This window comes from Agrilus planipennis, unplaced genomic scaffold (genome assembly GCF_000699045.2).
Source record: "Agrilus planipennis isolate EAB-ADULT unplaced genomic scaffold, Apla_2.0 scaffold17, whole genome shotgun sequence".
NCBI lineage: Eukaryota > Metazoa > Arthropoda > Insecta > Coleoptera > Buprestidae > Agrilus > Agrilus planipennis.
Genome location: NW_020439021.1, coordinates 1,137,087 through 1,148,049, shown reverse-complemented (window position 1 = coordinate 1,148,049; position 10,963 = coordinate 1,137,087). Strand labels below are relative to the sequence as shown.

At 29.2% G+C, this 10,963-nt stretch overlaps 3 protein-coding genes across 3 annotated transcripts in view; 1 reads left to right on the top strand and 2 right to left on the bottom strand.

Moving 5' to 3' along the window:
• LOC108744316 (transcription cofactor vestigial-like protein 4) overlaps window positions 1–840 on the bottom strand; it is a 15,424-nt gene extending 14,584 nt beyond the window's left edge. The window contains exon 1 of the mRNA XM_025976303.1: window positions 377–840. The gene's annotated coding sequence lies outside the window, so the exon portion shown is untranslated. The remainder of the gene's footprint in view (window positions 1–376) is intronic.
• Window positions 841–979: 139 nt separating this feature from the next.
• LOC108744399 (ubiquitin-like modifier-activating enzyme ATG7) lies at window positions 980–5,549 on the top strand. The gene is made up of 12 exons (XM_018480142.2): window positions 980–1,764; window positions 1,819–2,014; window positions 2,073–2,192; window positions 2,280–2,515; window positions 2,634–2,864; window positions 2,919–3,063; window positions 3,120–3,275; window positions 3,333–3,521; window positions 3,596–3,772; window positions 3,825–3,940; window positions 3,995–4,289; window positions 4,376–5,549. The coding sequence occupies exons 1-12, from the start codon at window positions 1,568–1,570 to the stop codon at window positions 4,406–4,408; spliced, it is 2,091 nt and encodes a 696-aa protein (XP_018335644.1). The 5' UTR covers window positions 980–1,567; the 3' UTR covers window positions 4,409–5,549.
• A 618-nt stretch (window positions 5,550–6,167) lies between these two features.
• The window catches only part of LOC108744315, a 104,796-nt gene continuing 100,000 nt past the window's right edge, over window positions 6,168–10,963 (bottom strand). The window contains exons 17-20 of the mRNA XM_025976268.1: window positions 9,908–10,063; window positions 9,639–9,778; window positions 8,625–8,837; window positions 6,168–8,561 (exon numbers count right to left, since the gene is read on the bottom strand). Coding sequence (XP_025832053.1) covers window positions 8,400–8,561; window positions 8,625–8,837; window positions 9,639–9,778; window positions 9,908–10,063 — 671 coding nt within the window. The 3' untranslated portion in view covers window positions 6,168–8,399. The remainder of the gene's footprint in view (window positions 8,562–8,624; window positions 8,838–9,638; window positions 9,779–9,907; window positions 10,064–10,963) is intronic.

Here is a 10,963-nt window from a genome sequence, read left to right as displayed (position 1 = left end):
TGTTGCTCAAAAAGGTTAAAATATACTATAATATTTATTACCTACTTTTGTATTTATAACAAACAATATCTCATTATAGCTTAACAGATTGTTAGAGGACTATTTGAAACTGGACAACAACCAAAAACAATTCTTCCTAATAAAAAGATCTGATTTAAAAGTACAAACATTAAATTCATGTTTTTCAATTAAAACCAAAAAAGATGGAAATTTATGAAGAAATAAGTTAAAGTAAACACCTTTACACTAAATAGTTTATCAAAACTATAAATAAAATACGATTTATCAATTTTGCAATGCAAACTTGAAAAAACATTGGCCTTAAAAATCAATAATAACCAAATTTAGGACTATTGATAATAAATTTTGTACTTACCTTAAAAACTATGTTTTTAGTTCACTAATGTATTAATAAGGAAGCACAATTTACGTTTCAATTGTTTTGTATGACACTGTTTAAAATACTAATAAGCAAACTGTGCAAAGAATTTGACATTTCGGTCAAACCTGCGAGTACGGTATGCCAGGAATTTCAAATATTTACACAGCCTCCTGTAGGAAAAAGCTGAAACTAAAGAGCCAGATTCACGCAGAGCAATAACTATTTCGTGAATCACGTGACAGTTTCGTTTATTCGTATTTACTACCAAGTACGTAAGAATAATTATTCTTGTTAATGTAATGCAAGCTATTTTCATAAAAAATATCATGCAGAACAAGCAAGTTTATAATAAATAATTACTACTTGTTTCTCTTGCGTGAACATGACTTGTACCAAATGCTTCGACTCAATTGGTGCAATTTTCGCGTTGAATTAACGATTGTTACGGAGGAAAATAGTTTCGATACTGCTATAAAAAGAATTTATAAGCCGAAAGACACTTGTTAATATTGTAAAATGGATTAGATAATGGAAGAAAATTTTCAATTATTTCATTTTAAATAAGAATATTTTATTTTCGGAGTTTAACATTGTTGTGATAATGTGAAATAATGTAATTTGATGTATTTAAGTGTAGAATGTTTTAAATTTTTATAAAACATTCTTTCTAGTTCGACTTAATAATAACAGCGCTGTACTGTGGGTTGCTCGCAATCTTATTTACAATTACTATGTTTAGTATTGTCATATGATTGTCATTATCTCTAGTCATATGTCAACAATAACATTCCATAATTAAATAGCCAACAACCATCAATTAAAACGTTTGGATTCATCTTATTCATATTAAGGAAAATGGTAATTTAAAAGTTACTGTATTAATTTAAGCTATTCTTAAGTGAACGGAGAAATTTGAAATCTGTTTTCAACGTCCCATCGTCTCAATTATACAATTATCATAATGACAGTGATAAATGATAGTACTGTATGGCTTCCATTGTTTTTCTCGAGAGTTCGTGAAGGTGTTTACAGCTTTTATATTTAGTTTAGTGGTCATGTAGTGGATGTAAGCAAATCATTACAAATTCGCGTGTGCAAATACGTTGTTACGTATTTGTCTAAATCAGAAGGTCAAGTTTGAAAAAAAGGAGTTTGAGAAAGTTTATATTAAAATTTTAACACAACATGAATGAAAAGTTTTTGGAGTTTGTTCCATATTCATCTGTTATTAATCCAAGTTTCTGGAGTAAAGTTGTTCAAATTAAACTGGATGTTGATAAACTGCATGAATGTTATAGACCAATTTGGGGATTCTTCACTAATGTTGATAGTAACACATATCGCACCCCTTTATTGGAAATAGATAGTACATCTTTCAATTTGTAAGTACTTATGTGTTTATATTAATAGTGAGTTATTAATAAAAAAAATTATAGAACATGCCCAGAAGCTGTTGGCTCATTGTATATTAAAGGACACTTTGTCAATAAAAACACTATTGAAAGTTTCAAAGAATGTGATAAAGCTCACATTCTTCATAATGAAGGATTGAACATTTGGAAAGATATCATATCTGGAGCAGCATTAGACAATCCTTCTTTACTGAACAAATTCTTTATTTTAGCATTTGCAGTAAGCCGACTAAATGTACTTATACTCATTATAACATAACTTAACTGTTTTTTTTCAGGAGTTAAAAAAGTATCACTTTTATTATTGGTGTCTTTATCCTTGTATATCAAAGTTGAAATTAAATTTAACAAGCATCACCAACTTAAAAGATTGTGGCAGCTTTAATGAGCAGGAAGTTGTAAGTTAAAATCAACAAGACTGTTAAAATATACTATAATATTTATTACCTACTTTTGTATTTATAACAAACAATATCTCATTATAGCTTAACAGATTGTTAGAGGACTATTTGAAACTGGACAACAACCAAAAACAATTCTTCCTAATAAAAAGATCTGATTTAAAAGTACAAACATTAAATTCATGTTTTTCAATTAAAACCAAAGAAAATATTTTGATAAATGAAGATGATTATTTCTTCTGCTTCTCAGATCCTTGCATGACTGATACATATGCAGGATGGCCTCTTAGAAATTATATTCTTTTTCTACTGTACTATTGGTAAATATATAGCAAGTAAGGCTCAAAAAATGTAATCTAATCAATTGTAGAAAAATATGTAGTTGCACATTTTTTTAATTGTTAGCGATTAACATTGTTAATAATGTTTTATTTTCAGTCCCAAATTAGCTGGAAAATCAGTAAATGTAATATCTTTCCGAATACATAGACAAGAATCTCAAACATTATGTGATAACAGTATCATTTTTACCGTTCGAATTTCTAATGATATTGGCCCACTTGAAGATTTTGTTAATGAGAAGGATTCGTGGATTGGATGGGAAAGAAACGAGAAAGGAAATTTTGGTCCTAAATTTTCAAATATGAGAGGATCGTTGGATCCTGTGGGGTAAATATAAATTATCAAGAGAAAATTATAAAAATTTTATTTTTGTGTCCATAGTTTAACTCAATCATCAGCCGAATTAAATTTGAAACTGATGAAATGGAATCTGGTGCCAAATTTAGATTTGGAACGAAATCATAGTACAAAATGTCTTTTATTTGGGGCAGGAACTTTGGGATGTGCTGTATCCAGGTCATTAATGGTAAATGTTATTATTAGGAATTATTTCTGTTGTATAAAAGCAACAATTCTTTTTAGAGCTGGGGTGTAAAAAGCATAACACTAATCGACGGTGGCAAAGTCTCGTTTTCCAACCCTGTAAGACAGTGTTTGTACACTTATGAGGACAGCTTAAAAGGAATTCCAAAAAGTGTGGCAGCGGTTAAAAACTTAAAAGAAATCTACCCGTTGGTGGTAAGTATTTATAACTTTGTGCAATACAAATTTAAGTATCATTTTTATGTTTATAAGGACGCACACGCTTTTTCTTTATTCGTACCCATGCCAGGACATCCTGTGGGTGAAAGTCTCTTAAAACAAACGTTAGAAACTGTAAAAGAAGTTGAAAAACTTGTGAAAGAAGCTGATGTAATTTTTTTGCTTACTGATTCAAGAGAAAGTCGTTGGTTACCTACAGTTTTGGGAAGTTATTACGGAAAAGTATGTTATAAAATCCAAACATATAATAATTTTTAAGAACTCTGTTTGTTTTATTTATTTCTAATGTTTTTTAGATTGTTATAAATGCAGCTTTAGGATTCGACTCATATTTGGTAATGCGTCATGGTGTAAGGCAATTTCCTGGCCCTGATACTATACCTGTGGAGGAGAATCACGGAAATGGTGTTAAAAGAATATCTGGAGAAAATTTGGGCTGTTACTTTTGCAATGACGTTACAGCCCCAGGAGATGCAAGTTTTATTAGTATTGTTTTTAATTTTCTTTAATTTCTTTTTGTTTTAGTCGTTACATAATCGCACATTGGATCAACAGTGTACAATCACGAGGCCTGGAGTGTCTATGATAGCAGGGGCGTTGGCTGTTGAATTGGCAATTTCTGTTTTACAACATAAAGATGGGTAAGTAGACAAATTATATTTTTATAATTTATTTATTTTAATTTATAATTGCAGTGGTCGTGCTGCTGCATATTATAAGACCGAAAACGTCGAAGTGTTTTCTTCAGATATTCCTGATGAAAGTTTGCTGGGGATTGTGCCCCATTCGATTAGAGGGTTTTTGTCAACATTCTCCCAAGTTTTGCCAGCTACTCAACGTTACAAGCAATGCATTGCTTGTTCAGATGTTATTCTTAATGAGTACAAAACTAGAGGATTTGAATTCTTAATGGATATATTCAACAGTTCTAAACTTCTAGAGAAAATTACTGGAATTGAAGAGATTTACAAAAACATTCCAGAATATCAGGTAAGATTTTTGAGTCGTTATTTTATACATATAAGACTTAAATAATACACATGAGTTTGTAAATTAACTTATTTTTTTGTTTTCAGTCAATCAGCAGTGATGAGGAATTCACAGATTAACCTAGTCATCATATTAGGCATACTGAGGAAGTTTAATGAAAGAAAATGCTATATATAAATTATTTCTTTCTCATTTTGATAGGAAAAAGAACTGTTTATATTACTTGCTTCCGAATTATTCCATTTTTATTAATTGCATAAGAAACTGTAAAAGACATTGATGTTGTTTTAAGTATATTAAGAAAAATCAACATAAGTTGAGCTCAATAGTATCAAAGAAAAAGTAATAATGAGGAAAAAATAGAACTAGTTGTTACTATGATGAACAGAATGTTTGATTTTAATTTGGTTCATACTTTTGTGGGGGTCTTTAATTTTTTAATTTTATGATAGTACAAATTTTTATCATTCAAAACAAAAACATTTCTTTCTCTTTTTAAAAAGAAAAAACTTAGTATACTATTCACACATTTCCATGATATCAGTTGCTCAAAAAGTCGTGTTTGCTGATAATATTAATTATTTGTAGAAACGTATAAATACTATGCTGTTAAAAAACGACATGATTATATAACTTAATCGCTCAGGGATTAAGCGTTATTTCTTGTGTGGTCAATGTTGTAGCTTTTATTAGTATTTGTTGATGCTACGTGTGTTGCTAAAAGTAACAATATTCGCTTTTTTGTTAAAATTTCTATAGACGATCTTTTCTTTTGTAGTTTTATTTGTTATTAATTTATAAAAATGGAATGGCCATATAATATACTCATATTCTTAAGTATTAAAGGCAAAAAAGATTAAGGTAATGGCGTTATGATAGTATGCTAAATGTTGAATTGATATATAATTCAATGTTTTTAAGCTTATCGCTTTGTTGTTTTACTAGTCATTAAATGTGTTTGGCGCATAAGGAAATATATTTGTATGATTGATTTAAATACAATTTATTATAAAAAATTCAAAATATAAAGCAAATAGTGGTGTATGTCTCTTTTAACTTAAGTAATGTTGTAATAACGAGTAAACTTGTTAATGTCAATGCTGTTATAATATCTTAAATTGTTATTGTAATTTATTTAAATGCAACAAATGTATTTAAAGCTTACCTAGTTAAGTTAGTTAATATACTCTTCAAGTGCTGTTTTGTATTAATGGAAACGTGAGCAGGATAAATTCTAGTAAAGTGGCTTACTGTAGTTTATTTTGGAACCTTTTCATTTTGGTACCTTAGTTGATTGCAATGTTTCTGTAATTTCATAAAACTTTCAATAATAAATACAAAAAAATGGAATAGTTGTTTTATTTTCTCCTCAAATTTTAAATAAATAGTAATTAAAATTTTTATAGTGCTGGTGGCGCCATCGTATAATTAGTAGTTGAACTATGACAGAGAAACTGTACAGTCTGTAACTAAGGTTTGTTTCACAATGAAGGCGCGAACTTCGAAAAAAAGATCCAAAGCAACTTATGCTCTCCTGATACAAATGTACAAATTTTCAAACTTTTGTAGGTTTTCCAACTTTTGTATTAGGATAGCATAAGTAGCTTGGGATCTTTTTCTGGGTTCACACTTTCAGCGTGGGCCGAACTTTAGTTTGACTGCCATGTAGACGCTACAGTGTTTTTACTACTACTGGCGCTGTATTTAAGCTATTGGTTGTAAGGTGGCGCTGGTGGTATTAAAATTGTTATTTGAATAAAAATTTAAATTTACATATACTATATATAAAATTCTTTTTGAAGAACGTATTTCTGCAGGTCTCATATTGGCATATCTTTAATAACACAAAATGCTTTATATTTTTAACATTTATTAGTGAAATATTTTACACATTGTGTGGATTATTTTCTATAGTTTTATACATACTTAGCTCATCCCTATTAGTTATTAGAACCTAAAATTGTTTAGATTTTAGCTTTTAACGCAATGTAGAGTAAAGTGATGATACAAATTTTTGATAATTGTTTTACATTTCCAGTGCAATCTAATACATTTTTTAAAACAAAATTAAATTACTAGTTCATATGTAAATTAAAATGTAATTGTATCTTATCATTCTATAAAGCAATGCATTGTCTGGATGGTTTTAAAATGAAAGGTACATATAATTTACGTACATTTTAAATAAGTTAGACAGTTCCTAGCCAATTAATTGTGTAATACAGATTACAGTTTACAATAGTCTATTCTAATTAATAAATTGAAGATCTAAGTAGGTAATACAATTTAGTTGTAAGCTGATTATTTCTATTTCGACTATATATACATATGAAAAGTAAGATGATAACACAATATGCACATTTATAAGATGTAACTATTACAGTTTTTTTTTTTTATTAAAAATAAAGTTCTATCTACTTAAATGAATTCTTTTTTTGGGATGGAATTAAAATTTTAGTTTGCTATTTAAATTTTCAAGTCTTGTATTAGAGTTCATGTGAAACAATAAATAATAAGTACCTAGTATCACAAAGGGCGTGGTTAATTAATAATTTGTAGTATCTATTTTAGTCATTAATTACAATAAAATTGGTGGGATAGAGACTAAGCAGTATAATCATGTTAATTTTCATGTGGTAGATCAAAGTTGGTCGTATACAATTACAGATAGAAGGTTTAGGTAAAAATATCACATACAGTTGCTTGATTGTACCGTTAAACTAAAATAAACTTTTGGATGAAACATTAACATCAACGGGAAAACGTTTAATATAATTATTAACTAAATGCTTTAAGACTAACAAGTAAATAACTGTTTGATTTTAATAATGTAGCAAATTCATTAACATGTATACTATTAAGTGTAATCATTTTCTGATGTCTTATAAACATGAAATTAAAAAAAAAAGAGCAAAAAGCTCAACTATTTATACTTTTTTTGATTATGGTTTGTTAACCATATCATTTTTTTGTGTTTATTGATATATTTTCTAATGAGAGAATCATGAAATTTAATTACGTAGAAGGTACAGATACAATATATTAATAAATTAGATTTATCAACCCCTCTGCTGGGAATAGTTTTTGAAAGTTTTCCTGTAAAGTTTTTTGTATGCAAGTATGAAGTATGAATAATACTATCTTAAATCACTTATAAAATTCAATTTTAAATATGTAATAACTAATAAATAATTAGTTAATATTTTTGTGATTTCACTAACACTGACAGTGAAGGGAAAGGAACAGGGCGTTTAAATATCTTCATTTATTTTAAACATGTTTTACAATTACTAATAATGCTTAAAACAGTATAAATATTCAGGGGGTACGTTTTAGTGAGTACACAAACAAAAAGTTTTGTGGAAAACCAAAATAAATATTTATTTTAAACGCCCTGTATTAAGCTCGATTTAAATATTTGTAAAGCTAACGGTGCAACAATAATAGATATCATTAAATAACAACAACAACAACATAATTTTTTACTGCTATCTATTTTCTAACGAAAAGAGGCCTACTGCTCGATGTAATGAAGAAGTTCCTCTTTGGATAAAATGAACTCTTTGCGGTAATTTTTTCAACATTTTGACTTATTGTGTAGACGGATGAAGGTAAATTGAAATTCTTATCAACAGGATAGGTACTTTGATAATCGTTTAAATTGTTTAGGGATGTATTAGTGTTAAGAAGGAGGGGCCTCTTTTGAGAATCCGAATGAAAAGTTCGACTAAGAAAGTTAGCAACATGTTTAGGAGTTGAAAGTTTAATGGAAAGGGGTCGCTTGGACGATGAGAATGGGGCCTTGTACGTCGTTTTTTTCGTTTCAAATCTGTATTGTATTTTGGACATGGCAAAAATGTTATTGATGTTATTGATATTTTTTTGTTTGGGGAGATACATGTAGTTGTTCATCATGGCGTTGTCGTTGAAATTGTTGTAATAATATTGAGTAAAATTGTTCCTTCGGTAACAGCTTTGTTTGTTGGTGATGTTGTTGCTTTTATAAGTGGCAGTTTCTTTGGGATATTGGTAATAAATTTTGTTCAAGACGGGCTTCTTATTCAGGTCGTTCTTTCGATAGCACATTTCGTTTATCGGTGGGTTTCTCTGTCACACCTCCTGAAGGAACTTTATCGGGCACACGCCTTGTCGGTTGTCTCCGGATCGGATCATCACAACACCATCAACTTCTTCGCCAATTTGAATAACGATTTGGTCCCTCAGTAACATGAGTCCGTTATCTCCATCAGACAGTTGCAAATTGTGGGTGACCTGAATCAATAAAGATTTATTATTTAAGGAGTTCAGTGAAATGGAAAAGTGTTTTATTAGTACCTGCAGGGCTTTCTCTCCGGCAGAGAGCTTAGAGCAATACTTGGAAGGAAAATATCCGATTCGTCCCAAGCACTTTCCTTTCCACCAGTCAGGATCAGAAAAGTCGATTACAGTGACTTTATCGCCTGCTTTTAGATCAAGCTCATCCTGATGCCTGGCTTTGAAGTTGTACAGAATGACGTACAGGTTCGTTGGTAAAAGTCTATGTGATTTCTAAAAGAATAATTAACGGATATAGTCAATTATTTATTCGTAATTAACAACAAAAATGTCTTGTATGTGGTTTTAATGATTAACACTGTGTAGCTTTTATTTTAATTAAAGTTAAATGGTCTTTAGAAATGCTCCAATTATTTCCTTTTAAGATTAATGTACTTCAAAATCATGGAATATATATAATATAAATATAATAATAAACAATAGATTCTTAGATTTTGTAAACATAATTTATAATCGCCGTGAAATTAAAAAGTAATAAAATTACAANATCAAAGTTGGTCGTATACAATTACAGATAGAAGGTTTAGGTAAAAATATCACATACAGTTGCTTGATTGTACCGTTAAACTAAAATAAACTTTTGGATGAAACATTAACATCAACGGGAAAACGTTTAATATAATTATTAACTAAATGCTTTAAGACTAACAAGTAAATAACTGTTTGATTTTAATAATGTAGCAAATTCATTAACATGTATACTATTAAGTGTAATCATTTTCTGATGTCTTATAAACATGAAATTAAAAAAAAAAGAGCAAAAAGCTCAACTATTTATACTTTTTTTGATTATGGTTTGTTAACCATATCATTTTTTTGTGTTTATTGATATATTTTCTAATGAGAGAATCATGAAATTTAATTATGAAGTAGATACAGATACAATAAATTAAGAAATTAGATTTATCAACCCCTTTGCTGGAAATAGTTTATGAAAGTTTTCCTGCAAAGTTTTTTGTATGCAAGGATGTGAAATTAAAAAGTAATAAAATTACAATAAACAATTGGGATTACCTTGCCTCCTACGGGACTTGGACAAGGAGACGCACTAGCAGAGGAATGACTCTTTTCGTTATCATCAGGAAGTTCAACAGATGACATTCTCATATTTTTCGCTGAAAGGAGTCGTCGATTGTGGACAGGACTCGAAGGAGCTAACGAAAGAACAAAAGTTTAAAAATGCGATGGAATTGACAATAATTTTAATTAATCAATTAAAGATTTCAACGTATTGAACACATACTTAATTGAGTAGAGAAGTTCTAGATGTTTTTATAACTTACAATCTATCCTTGATGAAGAGCTGTCCTTTGAATGTGGTTCGCTGGTAGCAGCTCCGTGATGTCTTCTTTTTTGAACATATTCAGAGCTCTCTGGGGAGTCTAGCGACAAACTTTTCATTCTAATGTTCAACTTCTGACGCCGTGGGGAATGAGGAGCTGTACAACATAAAAAACGTTATTTCCGAGTTTCGTTATTGCCTTGAATAAAATTACAAAATGCATAAGCATGCAGCCCAGGTAGGAAAAGCTCTCTAAGATAAAAGCAAGCCGAAGCTTTTGGCGAAGCTGAAACTCATTTACAAGCACACACATCAGAAAATAGAGAAGGAAATTGTGCTCCAAATTAACAACTCTTTAAAAAAAAGTGCAAAAGTACTTTGGTCGTTTTATGTCCTTAAAAATTGTTTGTTTATTAATAGGTTTGTAACTGTTAGAAATGGTATTTATATGATTATAAGTTATAATAATGAATCGACATGGATGAATTACATAAAACTTTTTTGTAAAATAAAATGTTTCGATGACAAAATAATGATAAATAAAACAATTGGTATGAAAAATTGCGCATTTCACTCTTAGGCAAATCTTGAACTCGATGGATGACAAAATGAGAGGCTTGTTCAAAATTGTTATCTTGATAACTTAGCAAAAAATTAAGCTTCACACTCGTCAAAAGTAAACTTACAATTTATTGAATTGTAAACGTAATGAAGAACTGGATTTTTGTTTTTTTTTTATTTAATAAATAAATAAAAAAGCAGTCGAAAGAATTGTACTCTTATATTTGTAACATCACAGTTTAGGTTGGAGGTGTAAACATTAAAAACAAGTACTAGGTACAGTAAATTCCAAAACGGAATTAAAATTCATTTTATTATAATTATACGTATATATTCAACAGCGTGGGGTGAGTGTAAAGAAGGTTCATGTTCATAGTCCAAAATTTTATTTAAAGGATAATTTTATCATAAACTGAATTTAATTTTTGTAAATTGAATTCAATTTTTCATTTCTACGAGATATGAATTGATAATGTATTATTTTTTAGAAAAAAAA

Coding starts and splice junctions, on each gene's coding strand:
- LOC108744399 (XM_018480142.2), top strand. CDS start 1,568: ATGAATGAAAAGTTTTTGGAGTTTGTTCCATATTCATCTGTTATTAAT. Junction 1,765..1,818: donor GATAGTACATCTTTCAATTT/GTAAGTACTTAT, acceptor AAAAAATTATAG/AACATGCCCAGAAGCTGTTG. Junction 2,193..2,279: donor GCTTTAATGAGCAGGAAGTT/GTAAGTTAAAAT, acceptor ATCTCATTATAG/CTTAACAGATTGTTAGAGGA.